This window comes from Anomaloglossus baeobatrachus, chromosome 3 (genome assembly GCF_048569485.1).
Source record: "Anomaloglossus baeobatrachus isolate aAnoBae1 chromosome 3, aAnoBae1.hap1, whole genome shotgun sequence".
Classification (NCBI taxonomy): Eukaryota; Metazoa; Chordata; class Amphibia; order Anura; family Aromobatidae; genus Anomaloglossus; species Anomaloglossus baeobatrachus.
In genome coordinates this window covers 415,198,752-415,220,409 of record NC_134355.1, presented here as the reverse complement: position 1 = coordinate 415,220,409, position 21,658 = coordinate 415,198,752, and the positions used below count along the sequence as shown (strand labels likewise).

General features: G+C 40.1%; 1 protein-coding gene across 2 annotated transcripts in view; it reads right to left on the bottom strand.

Annotated features, from left to right (window-relative positions):
• CSMD1 (CUB and Sushi multiple domains 1) overlaps nucleotides 1-21,658 on the bottom strand; it is a 2,926,925-nt gene that overhangs the window by 2,398,937 nt on the left and 506,330 nt on the right. For both annotated transcript variants that reach the window (XM_075340315.1, XM_075340314.1), the window contains exon 2: nucleotides 10,565-10,781. In XM_075340315.1, the coding sequence (XP_075196430.1) occupies nucleotides 10,565-10,781 (217 nt within the window). The remainder of the gene's footprint in view (nucleotides 1-10,564; nucleotides 10,782-21,658) is intronic.

Below are 21,658 nucleotides of genomic sequence, written 5' to 3'. Positions count from 1 at the left end.
TCGTGCGGCGTTATAGCGACATCACACGCCAGGCGACCAATCGGAGCGGAGGGGCAGAGATGAGTGGGATGTAAACATCCCGCCCATCTCCTTCCTTCCGCATATTCTACGGAAACCGCAGTGACGCCGGTAGGAGATGTTCCTCGCTCCTGCGGCTTCACACACAGCCATGTGTGCTGCCGCAGGAGCGAGGAACAACATCGGACTGTCGCGTCAGCGTAATTATGGATTACGCCGACGCTGCAGCGATGATATGATTATGACGCTTTTGCGCTCGTTAATCGTATCATCGAGCCTTTACACACTACGATGTCGCATGCGATGCCGGAAGTGCGTCACTTTTAATTTGACCCCACCGACATCGCAGCTGCGATGTCGTAGTGTGCAAAGTACCCCTTAGGCTATGTTCACACAGTGTGTAGTTTACATGTTTTTTCCATTGGTTTTACGCAGGTACATGCTAATAAAAAGCTGTTTTTTACAGTACCAGCAAAACCTATGAAATTCCAGAAATCTCATACACACACAGACACGCACTTGTATTTTTCCAGCATTTTTACAAGAAGCAGGTTGTCAATTCTTTATCTGTTTTTGCTGCTTTTTCCACCGCTGTAAGTGAAACAATGAAGCTGCATGGTTTTTCTGTGTTTTTGGTACATTTTTTCTATGTTTATGGTGAATGAAACTAACTTTATTTAAACAGGTATTGTACACAAATGACACAGAAAAACGCAGCAAAAATGCAGTTAGGACACCGCAAAAAAATGAAGAAATATTCCTATCCGGCACACAAATTGATGGAAGATTCAAGAATATTTATTAACAAGCAAAAATGTGTGAAATGACATTTTGGTCACTTGGCCGTCCTCAGATTCACACAATGCTTGTAGTATATGGCTCGCCTCTATGGGTTTCTAATAGCTAATATATTAGAGACCCATAGAGGTGATTACAATACACAGTGCACTCTTCCAGGAGCCATATACTACAGTCATGGCCAAAAGTTTTGAGAATGACACCAAAATTATATTTTCACATGATCTGTTGCCCTCTGGTTTTTAACCCCTTTACAACCGCGGGCCATAAAATTACGTCCTAGCGGTCATAATGTTACTGCCCGCGGTCTGCCGGCGGCAGCATGCCACAATCGGCGCACATCTCAGCTGATTTTCACAGCTGAGATGTGTGCCTGCTAGGCACGAGCAGAATCGTTATCTGCTCGTGCCGTTTAACCCCTTAAATGGGGCTGTCAATATGTGACAGCGCCATTATAAGCGCGATCGCGGTAAACTTTTACTTACTGCCCGATACCGGAAGTCACGTGACGTGATCACGTGACTTCCAATAGTTGCCATGGTAGCACAGGGTCATGTGATGACTCCTGTACTACACATGAATTGCTTTCACTTTCGCTGTGCCAGCGGCACAGCAAAAGAGAAAGAGAGCATATCTGCTGTTTACAGCTGTATAGCTGTGATCAGCAGATAGTGCAGAGCGATTGGAATGCTGATCGCAATAGCCCCCGAGGGGGACTAGTAAAATAAAAAAAAGTTAAAAAAGAGTTTTAAAAAAATAAAAAAAAACAAAAAAACCTAAAAGTTCAAATCACCCCCCATTCGCCCCATTGAAAATTAAAGGGTTAAAAAAATAAAAAATATACACACATTTGGTATCGCCGTGTTCAGAAACGCCCGATATATCAAAATATAAAATTAATTAATCTGATCAGTATACGGCGTAGCGGCAAAAAAATTCCACACGCCAAAACGACGTTTTTTTGTCGCCACAACTTTTGCGCAAAATGCTGTAAGAGGCGATCAAAAGGTAGCATCTGCGCAAAAATAGTACCGTTAAAAATGTCAGCTGGAGACGCAAAAAATAAGCCATCATTGAGCCATAGATCCCGAAAAATGAGAACGCTACAGGTCACGGAATATGGCGTAAAACATGCGCCACTTTTTTCGGTCAAACTTCCGATTTTTTTAACCCCTTATATAAAAGTAAACCTATACATGTTTGGTGTCTACGAACTTGCACTGACCTGAGACATCACACCCACACATCAGTTTTACCATATAGTGAACAGAGTGAATAAAATATCTCAAAAACAATAGTGCTATTGCACTTTTTTTGAAATTTTTCTGCATTTGGAATTTTGTTGCCGTTTTCCAGTACACTATATGGTAACACTTATGGTTTCATTTAAAAGTACAGCTTGTTCCACAAAAAATGAGCCCTCACATGACCATATTGACAGAAAAATAAAAAAGTTACGTCTCTCAGAAAAAGAATGGCGAAAAAAAAAAACAGAAAGCGAAAAATCGTCCGGTCGTGAAGGGGTTAATTGTGTTTGTCTGATGTTTACATCACATACAGAAATATAATTGCAATCATATTATGAGTACCAAAAGGTTATATTGACAGTTGTAATGAATTAATGCAGCAAGTCAATATTTGCAGTGTTGACCCTTCTTTTTCAGGACCTCTGCAATTCTCCCTGGCATGCTCTTAATCAACTTCTGGATCAAATCCTGACTGATAGCTGTCCATTCTTGCATAAGCAATGCTTGCATTTTGTCAGAATTTGTTGCTTTTTGTTTGTCCACCCATCTCTTGATGATTGCCCACAGGTTCTCAATGGGATTAAGATCTGGGGAGTTTCCTGGCCATGGACCCAAAATCTCTATGTTTTGTTCCATGAGCCATTTAGTGATCACCTTTGCTTTATGGCAAGGTGCTCCATCATGCTGGAAAAGGCATTGTTGGGCGCCAAACTGCTCTTGGACAGTTGGGAGAAGTTGCTCTTGGAGGACATTCAGGTACCATTCTTTATTCATGGCTGTGTTTGGCAAGACTATGAGTGAGCCGATTCCCTTGGCTGAGAAGCAACCCCACACATTAATCGTTTCAGGATGCTTAACAGTTGGCATGAGACAAGACTGGTGGTAGCGCTCACCTCTCCATCTCCTAATAAGCTGTTTTCCAGATGTCCCAAACAATCGAAAAGGGGATTCATCTGAGAAAATGACTTTACCCCAGTCCTCAGCAGTCCACTCCCTGTACCTTTTGCAGAATATCAGTTAGTCCCTGATGTTTTTTTCTGGAGAGAAGTGGCTTCTTTGCTGTCCTCCTTGAAACCAGGCCTTTCTCAAGCAGTCTCCGCCTCACAGTGCGTGCAGAAGCATTCACACCAGCCTGCTGCCATTGCTGAGCTAGCTCGGCACTACTGGTAGTCCGATCCCGCAGCTGAAACAGTTTTAAGATACGGTCCTGGTATTTGCTGGTCCTTCTTGGGCGCCCTGGAGCCTTTTTGGCAACAATGGAAGCTCTCTCCTTGAAGTTCTTGATGATGCCATAGATTGCTGACTGAGGTGCAATCTTTGTAGCTTCGATACTCTTCCCTGTTAGGCCATTTTTGTGCAGAGCAATGATGGCTGCACGTGTTTCTTTAGAGATAACCATGGTTAACTGAAGAGAAACAATGATACCAAGCACCAGCCTCCTTTTAAAGTGTCCAGTGGTGTCATTCTTACTTAATCATGACTGATTGATCGCCAGCCCTGTCCTCATCAACACCCACACCTGTGTTAATGGATCAATCACTAAAACAATGTTAGCTGCTCCTTTTAAGGCTGGAATGCAATGATGTTGAAATGTGTTTTGGGGGTTAAAGTTTATTTTCTGAGCCAATATTGACTTTGCAAGTAATTGCTGTTACGCTGATCACTCTTTATGACATTCTGGAGTATATGCAAATTGCCATTAGAAAAACTGAAGCAGTAGACTTTGTAAAAATTAATATTTGTAGCATTCTCAAAACTTTTGGCCATGACTGTACAAGCATTGTGTGACTCTTAGGAAGGCCAAGTGACTGAAAAGTCATTTTACACAACATTTTTGCTTGTTAATAAATATTCTTGAATCTTCCATCAATGTTTGTGCTGGATTTGAATACTTCTAAGTTATGGGGTTGGATCCTACCTGAGCACCAAACCTGAATTTATGCCAGGAGTACCATTCTTTCAAGTTGTTAGCAAAAAATGTAGCCTTTCTACTGCCAAGAATCAGGTATTGCTGCTGGAAAAAAAGCAGCAAAAACACCCTGGGTGAACATAGCCTTAGCATGTATCTTCATAAGCTCCATTGTCTCCAGTACTCTTGGCAGTTTGGTTCAGTAGCATGGTTGTGTTTTTAGTCCTCACTGTGTGCTCTTCAATGTTTCCAGCAGATTCAGTTTGCCCCTTCTGCATTCATGGAGAGTAAGTACAATGAAGCTAGTGAGATTTAGTGATCTAGGCTGCTGCTGAGAAGTGTGTACAAGCACTGTAGCAAACAGCCTGTAAGCTCATTGCTCCATGCCCAGGGGACAAGCTGCTCAAGAGACTACAGACCTTACTACAGCTCATTATTAAATTCGTCATCAAGTAGTCATCCTTGAGAAAGCGTAGGATTTATATTAGGGGAAAATTGCAAAGTTGCATTTTTTTGTCAAGCACCTTGTAATTCTACCCATTTAAGAAGATGAGACAAACCCTTTAAGAACATTTTAAAAGTGTAGATTTGTTTATGAATACAGATAAAAAAGAACAGGATTAAAATAAGCAAAATGATCAAGAACTTGGAAGGAAAAGAAATTCTTGTGGGGGAACAATTTTATTTTTAGTGAGACAATGACCCTGCATCTATTATAGACCTTGAAGATACATTTAAGGAACTTGGAGCTCTTCCAACAGCAATTTTCCATGAATCTCACATTGAAGCTTTCTTACAATTGCTTGTACTGTCATGTATGATTATGCATCTGGTTGGAATCCATCCAGATTCATCGCATGCACAGTTCTGGTGATGTGTGCAATCCTAGAAAGCTATTATTAAAGATATAAGTAGTTTAATGCTTTCTTGGTTATATAGATTTTATTTTTATTTCCTTAAATAAATGTAAAAAAAATCCAACATGATTTATTAGTATATTATGGTCCAAACCATAATTGAAAAGTGTACAAAAAAACGCAACAAAAGCTGCTCGAGATATACAGATATTTTATATCAGTTACATGTAACAATTTTGGAATTCTGAATGCAAAGGCTATATCTGCCCTGAGGTAAAGATGACTGGACCCGAACTTTAATACTTGCGGTTCGTACTGAACACAGAGTTTACAAAGAATTCAGTGTTTGAGTTCTGAGTTCTGGATCTTTATGTATGGTAACCCATCGATTGAGCATCGGTGTGCACGGGTACACTCGATGCTGAGCCCAGTAAGACCCACTTGCAGTGTTTGAATGACTTACACTAGAGATAAAATCAGCATTACCGGATGTAGTGTGTAAGCAAAAAATGAAAAACCCTCCCTCCCTCAGAAGTGCTCTGTTAATGTTTGGCTGTATGTAGGCAGAGAGCCATAGTGCACAATCAGTGAGTTCAAATTTGGGTCAGGTCAAGTCCGTGTCCTAACTAGAGATGAGCAAACTTGTTAAAAAAAGGTTCTCCAATCTTAAATTTGGCCCAAGCCTTGGCTCGTTCAAGTGGGGATCAGATTCACAAACACTTTTCTCAAAAATTAGCAAGGTTTGGCTTTGTTTGGTAACTGTTCTTATTTCCACTATTGCAGAGACCATCCACTTCCAACCTCTTCACAGCCATGGCAAGTATTGGTGTGGCTGTGAATGGCCAGGTAAGTCACTGTAAAATAAATGGAGCAAAATAGTTAAAGTAGGACATACTTACAAGTCTCTGCTCAGCGGTAGGACTACCACCGGGTCTGCTCATTAACCCTGATACATATTCACTGTTTCCCCACCCACCAGCAATCTCAGTGTCTGTGATTGGTTGCAGTCAAACTGCACCCCCACCCTGTATGACAGCATCCATGATTGGTTGGAATCACACACGCTGGCTGGGTCCTCTAATAAAGTGTAAAAGTAAGTAAATGCAAAAATCAGTGTATAGTCCCCCCTATATTGATACTCAGATAAAGCAGATGTCTACAGGCTACAGCCCTTAGCCATGTGCTTATCTTTGCTTTGTAAAAACTTTTGTCTAAAACTGTAAGTGAAGAGAAATAAACACAGGTACCAAATTAATCCTTTATTTAAAATAACTCAGTGACTTTACCTCAGATTAACTCATCCAGTTCAATGAGACCTGTATGTCCTGGCAGAAAACCGTGTTTTTTTGCCAAGAGATACAGATTTGGTGAATTGGAAATATATACACCAAATTCCTGCACCAAATCTGTATCTTCTGGCAAAAAGCACATCTACATGCAATGTAGACCTTCTGTGGATTACGTCGGACCAGGGTGTTTTAGGATTAATAAAAGGGTGAAAGAGGGTAGATTTTTTGTATTTATTTAAAATAAAGGAATTTTTGGTAATTTTATTTATTTCCATTCATATACAGATTAGTAATGGGTGGGTCTCATAGACACCTCCTGTTACTAATCTATTGCTTAATGTCAGCTATGAGCTGTCATTAACAGCTTATATTACCGTGATTGTCAACGCACCAAGGCAATTGGGATGAGCTGAGTTAAGTGCCGAGATTGTCACATCTAATGGATGTGACAAATCTGGGTGGCTGCAGGCTGCAATGTTTAGCCTTGGGGGCCCAAAAACAATGGGCCACTCCAACCTAAGAACACCAGCCCCCCAGCTGTTAACTTTAGCTTAGCTGGGTATCAAAATTGGGGGGATTGCTCACTGTTTTTCAAAAGGAATTATTTAAATAATAAAAAAGCTGCATGGGTTCCCTCGTATTCTGATACACAGCCAAGATAAGCAGACAGCTTAAGGCCCCGTCACACACAGAGAGAAATTTTGGCAGATCTGTGGTTGTAGTGAAATCATGGACATATTGTTCCATTTGTACACACCCACAAACCTGACACTGATTTTCCACAATTTCACTGCAACCACAGATCTGCCGCAGAATTATCTCTGTGTGTGATAGGGTCTTTAGGGCTGCAGGCTGTAGCCATCTGCTTTTTCTGTTCTCGGTATCAACATACGAGGGACCCTATGACAATCTTTTTTTAATTTATTTATTTTTAACTCCATTAGAGGACCCAGACAGCATGTGTGATTCCCAAAAAAATCACAGTTGGTGTCACAAAGGTTGGGAGTGCGGTCTCATTGCAACCAATCAGAGATGCCAGGGCTGCCGGTGGGCGGGGGAAGCAGTTAATATATATAAGAGTAAATGATCGGATCTAGAAGCAATGTGACAGCCGCATAACTGTTCTGCTTTATTTCTTAATTTATTTCTTTTGCAGCCCCCTAGCCCTTACTAACACCAGGCTCCATAGCCCCTAATAAAACTTAAGTTTTGCCTCTCATTGAACTCAATGTTGTTGAGCTGTTCAGCAAACACCGGTAAAGTTGGCGAACACGAACCTTGATAGGTTTGCTCATCTCTAATCCTGAACAGAACTTCATCTAAAGTCTGTCTGAATTCACCGAACAAAACTTCAACTGGTCCTCCCATCTCTACTCACCAGTTATTAGAGATGCTGAGTTGGCCAGGCTTAACAACCGTTCTGCATTTTTTTTACTATTTAAAAGCACAGATAGCAAACATTTTAAGGAGAAATAAGCAAACTACAATGCTTGATAAAAATGGGAAGACATTTATGTACATAAGTCAGAATACTAACATGAGCACATTACCATCTATGAAGAATAATGCAATGATAATTACAGTCAGTATATATTCCACAAGGTGTCTCAAGCTTCCTAAAATAACATAGATTTATCTTTTTTTATAATATAATGAAAAATGTCCTCAAAGAAATTCCTGCAGGAATTTATGTAAAGTACAACTGGCCATGTGGTTAAAGAGAATGGCAGTAGTAACAATAATGCTTCATCAGTAGTATGTAACTGAAAATTCTATATTTTGTCTAAACTTACAATTAATTAGTTGACTGACAGTTTTTCTCTATGTAGAGTAATAAGAGGAAAACTGTCAATCAATAACAGGTGGATGGAAGACCTTACAGCTCATGCAGATGCTGGACTACAAGACGACAACGCTTACGTTGCAATTCTGCAATTGATTAGTGGTAAGTTTGGTGAAAATGTTGGGATTCTATGCTAGCCATGACAGCTGAGAAAAAAGCAGCACTTGCATGAAGAGCTTGGCAAGCAGCATAGGAAACACTACAAATGCCAACCAATGCCAACCATTGCAGTCAGAAGTTGTAGCATTTCCTTCGGTGCCAGCCAAGCTGAACTTTCATTTGCTGCCTGGAGATATACTTTAAATGAAGATTAAGCACTTTGTGATGAAAGTGAACTATATAAATAGTCTTTGTTTCAAAAGGTTCCTGCTGTGTCTAACATAGCAAATTATTATACAATAATATAATGGTCCATTCATTTTTATACAACAAAGACAATACCCTATTTCAACTCTCTATGTTAAGATTCATCCATATAGATTATACACATTAAAGAAAATATCCTTTTGTGCATCTTATTCAAAAATAGATGTAATACTTTTGTTTGCATTCTTGTGCATAGGTAAAATAGAAATCTGTTTTCCTACAAAAACCTAGGAAAATTTGCAAATTATTTGGGTCATATTGATTGTATGTAAAGCGCTGCAGAATTAATAGCGCTATATAAATGAATAAATATTATTATTATTATTATTATTATATTGATACAATCTAATCCAATATCTTATATAAAACCAGATGCAAACAATAAGGCTATTTTCCTCATAGCATTTTTTCCCACTGCATTTTATTTTTAAATCTTCTGCATTTAACACGTCAAGAAGCAAAGTGGATATGATTTTTAGAAAACTCATGAACAATGTGAGTTTAAAAACATTGTTGAACTGTACTTTTTTTTACTATAGGTTTTTGAGTGTAGAATCCCAGTGCGTGTGTACTAGAAAAAGCATTAACAAAAATGCCACCTCAAATATGCATAAAAAAGTGAATAAAAAGCATCTGAAATTAAACCAAAACATATTAATCTTACTTATGATGGAGAAAACACTAGCAGAAAAAAAGCAACATAATGAAAAGTAGTTTTTGCACATGGGAATAGGGCCTAAGGGTACACTCACATTTGCCACAGTTGCTAAGGAAATTTTTCACAGAAATTCTACTAGGAACCTTAAAGATATCTGCAGCATAAATAAAAAGAAATCATTTAGATTTTAGTCCAGCTTTATATTGTTTTTTAAGGATTGTGAGTGCCCTTTTTAATTTTTTCATCCAGTTTTTATTTCTTGGATCATGCTACTTGGCTTCTAAACGTGAGCACCACACTCTCCTTGTTTACATACCAGGGGTTTTTCAGGCCATAGGAATTACCATGCTAAGGAAGTCCGGAGTGTTTTCTATTTTCTGGACCGATTGGATTAAGATATTGGCATTCACAGATCCTTTCTAGATTTTATACCTTAAAGGGGTTTATCGGGAATAGAAAAACTAAATAACTGAAGGAAATGCCCTTATAAATAATTTCCTAAAAACATTTAATTAGCAAATCACAATTGTTTTGTATTAAGAGGTAATCAACATTGAATTAAAATGGCCATCACTTTGTAACTCTGACAGCAACCTGTCCTAGAATGTTAGGGCAGGTGCCTGTGAGCATAAGGAAGCTACTTTGCTGGGACGTGGAGATGCTTATACTGTTATTCAGACAGGGAGGTCACACAGAAATTTCTGTGGATTTTTAATATTGATGTAGCTCATCATTCTACATATGAAGGCGGGTTGAGCTTTGTACTGCACATGCTCACAGGCACCTGTCCTCACATTCAAGGATAGGTTTATCTCAGTGAAACAAGGCATTATCCTTTTTATTTCTACAGTGATTTGATTACCTCTCTAAACAAAACAATTGTGATTCTCTTATTACATGTATTTAGGAATATATTTAGACTGACATTTCCTTCAGTTATTTTGTTTTTTTACTTTTCATGAAGACTCCCTTTAAAAATTTTCTACCTAGAAATTGTGGTTATAAAACCTGCCTTGTATCTAACCCATGTGAACATATGCATATATACATAAAGCATCATACTGCCTACAGGGTTTTCCCAAAACCCCTATAGAGAATAACTTGCTAATTTCTGGGCTCTGATCAGTAGCATCCCTATAATGGAGCACTGTATCCTCAAGAACTGGTCACTGAAGTTCTGAATGGAGCAGAAGTGCTCATGCTCAACCTTTGATTTATCCAATGTCTGTGGGATAGCAGGAGAAAGTCAAACTTTATACTTGACTATTTCCAGCAATCTCATTGCCAACAAATTGAGTGGAAGCTGAGTATACATGCATTCATTATATTCAAGAGGGGGTTACAGAACCCTATTCTCACAGATCCAGAGCTCTGTTATCAGCATCAATTGAGGACCCAATGATCAAATTGTCTCAGAATCCCTCAGATAAAGGGTAACTTGTTTTTGGGAATAACCTTTTTGCTTACAAATGTTACCAATATTGTCACCTTTATCCAATTGTTTCCTTTCTATAGATATGAGTAAAACATATTAAACAATGATGCACATTCATGATTTGTATTGAAAATAAAGTCCTACCTGACTTTCAAATTCCCTTGTTGAGGCTGTCCATCAAAAATGGATAAAATATCAAAATCTTCTTCCAGTGCAAATATTTGAAATGACAATTGTATTCTGTTTCTTTCCCCAGTAATAATTATCCATGTACAGTTCGCATAGTTTGGATATCCATGTGGAAACCCAGGACTTTCTATTGTACCATTTGGACCTTGTACTAACCCTCCACAATTTTGCCCTGTAATGAAAACAACAAGAAAAAGGGAGTAAGATAAAAATATAACATTAATAGCAAAAAATATAAAATGTAACATTACTAAGGCTAAGTGCATAGGTCATGCGATATTCATAATAAACCACAACCACCAAGAGAGCCTTTAAGGTAATCAATTATTAAACACTAGCAAAATAAGAAAACATTATATTGGAGTATCCTAGCTTTTGCAATTTCGTTCAGTGGTGGATTATGTCTCTCCACAAAGACTCTGTTGACACCTTTTACTAGATGCAGAAACTAATGTTTTTGGGAAGATGTAATTGACATAATGTGCATGCATCAGTTTGCCCTCACTAAAAAACCCCAATATGTCGAGCTGGGGGCTGTCACATACATTAATAGCAACTCAAATACTGTACATATGTCCAGCGTTGTAACTTCAATTCATAGGTTTGCATATTACACAAATAGATGATCCACTTAAAATTGAACTATAGTAATACAAACAGTAGCACTACTGCTTTATTTTAGAGGCAAAGTATACCATATTTTTCATTTTATAAGATGCACCGGATTACAAGATGCACCCCAAATTTAGAGGATAAAAAGGTAAAAGAATGGGGTCCATTTTATAATCCAGTGGTGTCTTACTGGGAAGGGGGTCAGCAGCGGTGGTGGAGCGGGGGTCATAGAAGGCAGGGGCGGTGGAGTACGGTGATGCTAAAGGTGGTGCAGAGGGGGCCCAGATGCTCACTGTGGGCTGTGGCGCTGGCCTGGGGCTATAGGCACTGCTCTGTGCTGGGGCAGTGGTCACTGATCTGTGTGGGGCAATGGGTGCTGCTCTGTGCTGGGGCTTAATGTGGGTGGTGAAGTACATGCTATTCTGAAGATATTGGCAGTGCAGGCTTCAAAGAAATTACTGCCAGAGTTAGCATGTGCGCAGATTGAGTTATTGGCTCAATGATAAGCTGAGATCTCATCTGCACACGTGCCACCTCCGGGTACCATTTTCCTTAAGTCTGCTGCTGGAATGTCAATGGACTGGAGGCGGCACATGTGCAGGTGAGAGCTTGAACCGAGAGCTCCATCTGTGCATGCGCTGACTCTGGTCACCATTATTTGAAGCCCTCACCTTCGACATCTTAAAAATGGAAAATCACCCGTGCCTCAATGCCTGCCGCACAGAGCTTCACTGCCTGCCACACAGAGCCTCACTGGCTGCCACACAGAGCCTCACTGTCCGCTGTGCAGAGCCGCACAGAGCAGTGCTGCACTCTGCACAGAGCCAAACAGAGCAGTGCTGCATTCTACACAGAGCCGCACAGAGCAGCGACACTCACTGCACAGAGCTGCACAGAGCAGTGCCGCCCACCGCACAGAACTGCACAGAGCAGCGCCGCCCGCTGCACAGAGCTGCAAAGAGCACCACTGCCTGCCGGACAGAGCTGCACAGAGCAGCATTATCTTCCACATAGAGCCACACAGAGCAGTGCCCACAGCCTTGGCACAGATCAGCACCCACAGCACAGTGCACAGCATTGGTCCATCCTCCTGTAAGCCCTCTCCACCACCCCCCTGGTAAGCTACATTCAGATTTTAAGATGCACCCCTCATTTTCCTCTTGAATTTTTCAGAAGAAAAGTGCGTTTTATAATCCGAAAGAGGAGGTAAATGTTTTTCAGTATCCTCTTAAACATGGCACACTGACAACCATATTGAGCAGCTCCCATTCATTGTTTATTCAGATTACGATATTGATAATTGTCTAAGCTGAACCAAAATGTCAGCCAATAAAGGTGTTCATTATTCTGTTGCTTCAAACTTGTCATTTGTTGGATCAGTATTTAACAAATAAAAGTTGGATTACTTATTTTTTACTCTACTGTTTTATATGATCCTCTTTATGCATATAACAAAAGGGCCATGGTTGTTTAACACTTGTCAGTGTTCTACATCAAATCTAAGAAGAGTTTACAGAGCACAATAAATAGTCAATGGTCACCACTATGTTTTCTAGTCACAAAGTGAAACATTTCTTTTCTGACTAAGCTTAGCCCTTGGGATTTGTAGAAATTGCTTTAACTTCTATTGTTGCCTTTGTGCCTAGCTACATAGCCAAAGCTGAAAGAAATAATGCTTGAAAATTCACAAAATAATAACCAGAATGGTTATTCTGGAAATACAATAAAGCATGCATAGTGTGAAATGGCTGTTGCCTATCTGTGTGTCAAGCATAAGCTTTAAGCTACCTGAGTAAAGAAGTTTTTTTTTCATTAATAGAATTGTTGAGTGCCTCATATTCTTCTATATTACTCTGTTAACCAGAAACACTAAATATATGTTTTTTGATTTGGAAAAAACATGCTTTTTAACATAAGTTTATTTATACTAAAGCCAAAGATTTGTCTATTTTTTATGTAATAAAAAAAATTTCAATCATGGTGTGTTTTAAGAAAACACTATTAACACACAAAAAATCCTCAACCACTTTAAAATATCTAGAAAATCACATTTTTAGATTAAAACAGCTTCAAATGTAAACTCTAAATGATTTTTAGCCATTACAGACTCTAAAACAGACAAGTTTTTATAGAAACAATTTGTCATGGATTAAATTGGTTTAAATTTAACAATAACAAATAGTAACGCGTGTAACTGTAAAGGGAACTGTACTTTTCACAAACAGTGCATAGATCAATAGTTTAGGTGAAAGTAATAAACATTACAAAGTATCTTATCAGAGAGATTTGCTTAATTACTCTTGATTATAAGTAACTTTTTACCCTCACCCCTATCTTTTGAGCAAAATACTCATACTGAAAAAATAGCTGAAATCTATGTTTTAGGATGAGAAGGAATGAATGCCAGATCACTATGGTGTCACGTGAGACAGGCCATTTTGTTTTATGGAGATGGCAGGGAGAGTAAAAGGGAGAAAAACAGGTAGAGGGAAACACAGAAAGATTGTGCTGAACTTTCTAACAAGTCTTTTACCCCAACCCATCATGAAATTCATATCTACATTAGAAATGAGTGAATTTGTTTAAGTTCGGGTTTGGTGGGTTCACTAGACTTTAGATATAGTCAGATTTGGACCTAGACTTGACCTGAATCCCTTTGGAAGTAATTGATTGGTCAGTTTGGCTCTCCGTTCACATACAGCCAACCATAAAAAGAGCACAAAGGAAAAAAAACAAAAGAAAAAATTCCATCTTCCGCATGAAGGTGAAGAAGTATATTAGTAGGTTAACAAACTATATTTTATTGGGTTAATTAAAACCAACACATTTTAAGCATATGGTGCCCTTACTCATGGTAGAATAATTTTAAAATGACAACCAAATTTATAGAGAATGACCATCCAAATGCTTCACAAAATCCAGTAAAAAAACCCACACCCTTCACAATCATTTCAGGTGTGTGTTCAATAAGAAACATATGAAAGTCAATTAGTATTACAAATTAAACGCAAATAGATACTTGCTCCACAAAAAGACAAATGAAAGTAGAGAGCAATTAAAAAAAATATAGATACAAAATAGTATTGCAATTCATCATATTCACATTAGAAAAACATATTTAACAATCATCATGAAAGAGAACATTTAATACAAGTATTTAATACAAATATACAATCCTTGAAAAAATGTAACGATCAATAATAATATAGAAGATCCCTCTTATAGTTGCGACCTGATGGAAAGCTAGTAGCCAGGCACCATACCCAATATGCTTCTCATGCATGCAATGCAGAAAGCCAGTCGCCTCCTCGGCATGGACGATTGACCTTTTCTATGCCACTCACCTCATCTCTGTTATGTCACCGCTTTATAATTCTAAAAAATGATGTGAAATGTGTGAAAGGGAACGTTTGTTAGTAAATGATCACCATTAATATGTTATGATATTCTCACTTTTAACTTGCGTGTTATACTGCCGACATATTGTAAATTGCATCTGTGGTGCCCCTGACTGTCAGGTGCCGCAGGGTACTACATCTAACCCTGGATTCCTGGAAGATTAGTGCTGGTAAAACACCACAACACACACACAAACCATGCCCTTTGCTCTGAGACTGGGTAATAGGCTAGAAATGGACTTGACAGGTGGTCACCTATTGGTTGGGACGCATCCAATCCACTCGTCAGAAACCTGGGGAGAGGAGGGACTGGTCAGTGAAGTGTACGGACGATGGACATCTTGTCAGTTAAGAAAATTACGACAAATAGCAAAGTGAATAGCAAAAATTACGCCTAAAAAATAATTTTATTGTGAACAAAATAATAAAAAGGTCAGAAAGGACCTAGTTTAAAATTGGACAAAGCCAAAAACGAACATAGGACAGAGCCAGAAACTAATTCAAATGATCCCCATTAGGATCAGCTGGCTACTAATAAGACACCCTATCATACAGATGTGAAGGATGTGTCATTTGTTAATTTATCACAAATAAGTGCTGCTATTATGGATGAAAAATAGGAAAGGAACGGTCTTACCCCATCTGCCGTATACCTATTTCCCTGGTTAAAGTATGGACACCTAATGCTGGATGGTTTACAGTTACCGCAGGCAGGATAACCTGGTCCTCGGACCTCTGACTCAGGATCCCCAAAGGTAAATAAACATGTGTCCAGCGGTGTAAAAAAGCTTCTCCCAACGCGTTATCTACTCATATCATCAGGGGAGATGTCCGGTCAACAAATGACCCATACAATATAACACAGCATAGCATCGTACCAATTTACTGTGAAAAAAACAGAACAGACAAACACCGTCACCAAAAAGGTCCTTGCCACAAGTGCACAAACAGCACAGCACCTGCATGCAGGCAATAACACTTACTTCCATCAGGAATACACGAGTCCTGGGCAGCGCGCACCTCACAAGCTGCGCCGCCTAGATTTAAAGTGCCGGTTACTTGGAGTGGCGTCTGACGTCACATCCGCCTGAAAGATGGTGAGCTCACTTCCGGGTCACATGATCGGGACCGCGACGCATACGGATTTTTATACCTGTAGTTCGGAGTAAGAGAAATCCGTATGTTGCGGGGTACAATGTGATCTTTTAAATAGCACTCAAGTGACTGTATTTCCCACCAAGAAGTGATCCTATTCTTATAGGTTTTGGTTAAATCCCTAAAAGCACCATTAAGTGACGGTGAATATTTTTTCTGTGTGAATTCTCTCTCCGAAAAAACCTCCTTTGCTTCCGTGGCCCATGTGCTGGTATCAAAACCTGTTGCCAGAAAGCCAGCCATACCCCGTTAAATAAGGTAAATAGCTACTGGGTAATAATCCACTGGAGTATGAACGACAAATAGCAAAGTGAATAGCAAAAATTACGCCTAAAAAATAATTTTATTGTGAACAAAATAATAAAAAGGTCAGAAAGGACCTAGTTTAAAATTGGACAAAGCCAAAAACGAACATAGGACAGAGCCAGAAACTAATTCAAATGATCCCCATTAGGATCAGCTGGCTACTAATAAGACACCCTATCATACAGTGTCTGGGTTTTTCGTGATTACCCATATTTTGTATAGATGGGTTCGTATTTACATTATTGGCCCCCTTTCTCGCCATGATGGCGTTTATACCAGTGGCCATTTTGTTGTAGCCATATGAATATGTTATGGCTGCTATGGTTACGCACTCGGTGATGCGTCGCGGTCCCGATCATGTGACCCGGAAGTGAGCTCACCATCTTTCAGGCGGATGTGACGTCAGACGCCACTCCAAGTAACCGGCACTTTAAATCTAGGCGGCGCAGCTTGTGAGGTGCGCGCTGCCCAGGACTCGTGTATTCCTGATGGAAGTAAGTGTTATTGCCTGCATGCAGGTGCTGTGCTGTTTGTGCACTTGTGGCAAGGACCTTTTTGGTGACGGTGTTTGTCTGTTCTGTTTTTTTCACAGTAAATTGGTACGATGCTATGCTGTGTTATATTGTATGGGTCATTTGTTGACCGGACATCTCCCCTGATGATATGAGTAGATAACGCGTTGGGAGAAGCTTTTTTACACCGCTGGACACATGTTTATTTACCTTTGGGGATCCTGAGTCAGAGGTCCGAGGACCAGGTTATCCTGCCTGCGGTAACTGTAAACCATCCAGCATTAGGTGTCCATACTTTAACCAGGGAAATAGGTATACGGCAGATGGGGTAAGACCGTTCCTTTCCTATTTTTCATCCATAATAGCAGCACTTATTTGTGATAAATTAACAAATGACACATCCTTCACATCTGTATGATAGGGTGTCTTATTAGTAGCCAGCTGATCCTAATGGGGATCATTTGAATTAGTTTCTGGCTCTGTCCTATGTTCGTTTTTGGCTTTGTCCAATTTTAAACTAGGTCCTTTCTGACCTTTTTATTATTTTGTTCACAATAAAATTATTTTTTAGGCGTAATTTTTGCTATTCACTTTGCTATTTGTCGTTCATACTCCAGTGGATTATTACCCAGTAGCTATTTACCCCAGTTAAGAAAATTACCAGACACCAAGTCAGTCAGAAGTTGACATGCTGACGGGAAAGTGTGCAGTGACCTAATGAGTAAAAAGGAGTATGGTTGCCAGGGATAGTACGGTGAAGTACTCACTGGACAGAGCACCAATGGGACACAGAGCCCTACTTCAGGAGGATGCTTTAGGCTTGCCTGATAATAATCTGTCCAGTGAGGGGACCATCAAGGCTCACCAGTTCACTACACTGGCACTGGAACAAAGGGAATACCAGATTGGTAAAGCCAAGCACAAACAGGGTGGCAACAACTCAAAGCCAGTGAGTAAAGCGCAAGTTAAATGCAGCCCCTGTGTCGTCTGAATTATTCCTACGCCTCTGCACCTACAGACTACAACCACCATCATGCACCCCTGGGGTCTAGCTCTACTTGTGGAGAGCCATTACACCTAAGCTGCGCAATACCACCAGCCCCATCCGTGAGAGAAATCGCAGCAGCAGTTCTCTCCATATAACCGCACACCACAAGTGGCGTCACAAAAAACTATTTTTATTTTATTATTTTACCTTTGTACAAATTCCCCTTTTAAGCGACCCCCAGGGTCACGGAACCGGGCAACAACCACCCAGTGAACTGTCCCAGTAAATATACTGCCTGGGGCCAAGTACCTCAAAGCCCTGGAGTGTGTCACATCTTTTACATGCAATTAGATATACTAAATAATTGGTGTTACAGTTTATAAAATACTTGATGTGAAATAACTTATTATTACTGGAAGATGTAAATCTATGGCATTTATAAATATACTTAAATAATCCACATCTCACAACCCTGCATTTAAAGCATTCTGTAATATTAAGGCAGGTTTTATTCCGAACTGAAGGGTTAATATATATGTTAGGAGAAAGAATGTTGGCCAGGTATTTCGATTTTTTTGCACAGTGGATTCCCTTACTTAATAAAATGGAATCCTTAATAAAACGTGGAATCCTGCTGTAACAGAGGAAGATTCTTATTAATAAAATTAATTATTTGAGAACATTCAACTGAATATGGAGTAGAAATGGTAAGTGGCATATAACAATCAACATTTATTCAATGGTCAAGTGTTGTAATGTCATTGCTGTCTTGATTTAGACTGTGAGATAGCTTTGACCCTAAAAATATAATTTCCAGAGTAGCCTCCAGGGGAGAGAAGTCAGGGGATTTTCATTTTTTTTTGTCCACACTACATCTGATAATGCTATTTTAATCCAAGTGTGACCATTCAAACACTGCAAATGGTTACCACTGGGCCAAGAACCGAGCGTACCAAGGCACAGCGATTTGTGCTTGAGTGGATAGCATACATAAAGTCCCTGAACTCAAAAATCAAACACTGATTTTTTTGTAGTGTCTGAGTTCTGTATGAACACCAAACTTTACTGTTCAGGTTCACTCATGTCTTATCTACACTGGTCACAGCTGGTATATAATTTTCTCCATGCTAATTCTGCCTGCCTAAGTTTGGTAAAATCTTACTGAAGAGCAGAATTTTTTTTTCTGTTCTATGATGTGTATAGAAAAGATCAAAGTAGCTTTATAAGACAACCCCTATTTATTATAATATTGAGTGGACTATACCTGAAAAGAACTTTTTCTATTTTATGCCCATCCATTTCCTCATAGATTGAAAGCTTGCAAGCATGGACCTAACTCCTGTAACTTTTAAATTATGTTATTTGTAATGTCTCCATTGTCTGTGTGTGTCCCTGCTCAACTGTAAAGTGCTGCCGAATATCTTGGTACTATATAAATAAAATTATTATTATTATTATTATTATTATTGGGGATGAGCGAACTTAAACTACACAGTTTGGTGCCCGTACCGAACACCTTGGATTTGGTGCTGAACACTAAACATAGACTTTTGCCTGTACGACCAGTTTCTTTTCAAGTTTGTCACCTGAATAAAGCTTTCTGAAATGTTGCAGAGCAGCCAATCAGCAAACGTTGAGGCTGTGGACACTTCCGAACCCATCGCTGCCAGCTCAGAGGATAATGAAACACAGGTGCAAAGTACTGTGGTTTTTGTGAGTGTGCAGACTGGAAAGGAGGGCAGGGCTGAGGAGTCGCTTGAAGATGATGCGAGGGCTGATGACGAGGTGCATGACCCCACCATGAGCCTCCTTCATAGTGATGTAAGCAGTCCTGATAAAGATGTTCAGCCAAACAAACCAGCAGCACAGCAAAGGAGAGAGCCAGTAAGTCGGTTGCTACCAGCCGTTGCTCAGGTAAAAATGTCCCAGCAAAGCCAGGTCAAAAGACTTCCCTAGCATGGCATTTCTTAAGGGAATTTGCTGATGACAAGAGTGTGGTGGTTTGCAAAATGTGCCGCCAGAGTCTAAAGCGAGGAAAATATCTTCTCAAACTGAGCAATATCTGCATGATGCATCATCTGGCTTCCAAACACAAGCTGCAGTGGAGTAGTTTTCTGAGAAATCAGGAAAGAATTCAGGCTCATCCTGCTCCCTCTTCTGCTGTGGTGTTGGTCTTTTCATCTGTGGTGTCAGCATCTTGCATCAGCTCACGATCACCAGGGCCATCTACTCACATGATGTGGCTAAAATCACACCATCCCATGTAAGTGTGCATCTCTTTAGCCTTCAAACTCTTGATAGAAAAATGAAATACCCATCCAGCCACCCACAAGCTCTGGCCCCAAATGACAGCATATCCAAAAGGATTGCCCTTGATATGCTGCTGGTCAGCTTGGTGAAGACAGACAGTTTCCAAAAAATTATCTGTATCTGTACTGCAGTATGTTTTCCCCAGCCGCCATTATTTTTACAGGTGTGCCATCCCTGCCCTGCACACACATGGGGTGGAACAAATCTGTTGTTCACAACCACAATGCTATAAGTGGAAAGGTCCATGCAACTAATGATACTTGGACCAGTAAGCACAGGCAGGGATGGTAAAGCTATCTATCTAACTGCACACTGGGAAAACATAGTGGTGGCAAGGCATGAGGCTCCTGGCTTTCAAGCGCGTGTCCTACCACCACCTCGGTTTGCTGGACATGTGTAGGCCAATGTTGCTTCCTCCTACAAAAATGATGGATTAACTTTATTTTTCATTCTTGTTTTAATTTTTTTTTTTGTGGACTGTATCCTTCATTGTTTGTAAAAATATACTCTTCAATACTGATGGGCAGACCCACACTATAAAAATCCGGATCTCTCCGGTTTCAAAAGCATCTGAATGCGCCACAAGGGCTTGAAGTTCTCTGGGAACCGGCAACTTGGGAAATAAAAAAAAAAATAGAGAAAAAATAAAAAAGCAAGACTCTATACTTACTGAGTCCCCAACATGACTGTAATTTCCCTCTTCTTTTTTATTAATATACTCACTGCTTCCCCTGCCCATCGGCCATCCAGGAGTCTGTGATTGGTTGTAGTCAGACGTACCCCCAGTCTGTGTGACAGCATCTGACTGCTTGCAATCACAGACCCTGTCTGTGGGTCACTATCATGGTACAAAAAAAATAAATAAATTGGAGTAGAGTTCCCCCATATTATGATACCCAGCACAGATAAAGCATATGGTGTCAGCCTGCAGCCCCAGCCATGAGCTTACCTTAGCTGTGTATGAAAATAAGAACTGCATGTGGCTTTTTTTATTCATTACTTAAATAAATAATTTAAAAAAACAGCGTGTGGTCCCCCAATTTTTATACTCAGCCATGATAAAGCACAACAGCTGGGAGCTGGTATGCAACTTGCCTGAGTGATGTCACAGCTAATTACGGACCTCAGTCTCTACTAGAGATGAGCGAACCGGTCGCGGTTCGGCTCGAGGTTGGTTCGCCGAACGGACCTCCCGTTCGAGTTCGGTTCGTCGAACGTTCGACGAACCGAACTCGAACTGCATAGGAAACAATGGCAGGCAATCACAAACACAGAAAAACACCTAGAAAACACCCTCAAAGGTGTCCTAAAGGTGACAAACAACTCAAACACATTGGAAAGTGACAAGGACATATACTCATGCGAAAACAAAACAGCTGGACAAGGAAAAAGAGGAGGACACACAGATATAGGCATGGCACGCCCTTCTAAAATCATGTAAAACACCGCAAGGTGACTCCAAGCGGAGTCTCCATTTTTTCCAAAAATTGGGCCACACACACACCCACCCCTTCAGTGGCAGCAGTTGTGCCCCAGTTGTACACTTCACAGCTACATTTGCATCAAGCACATTCAAAAATACGCCATTCTTATCCATCCCCAGGATGACACCGGGGTAGGTAGCAAAGTCTTTGCTGACCCATGACTTGTTCATCTTGGCTTCTTTTAAAAACAATGTAAGCAAGGGTTACTCCAAGCGGAGTCTCCCTTTTTTTCCAAAAATTGGGCCACACAGACACCCACCCCATCAGTGGCAGCACTTGGGCCC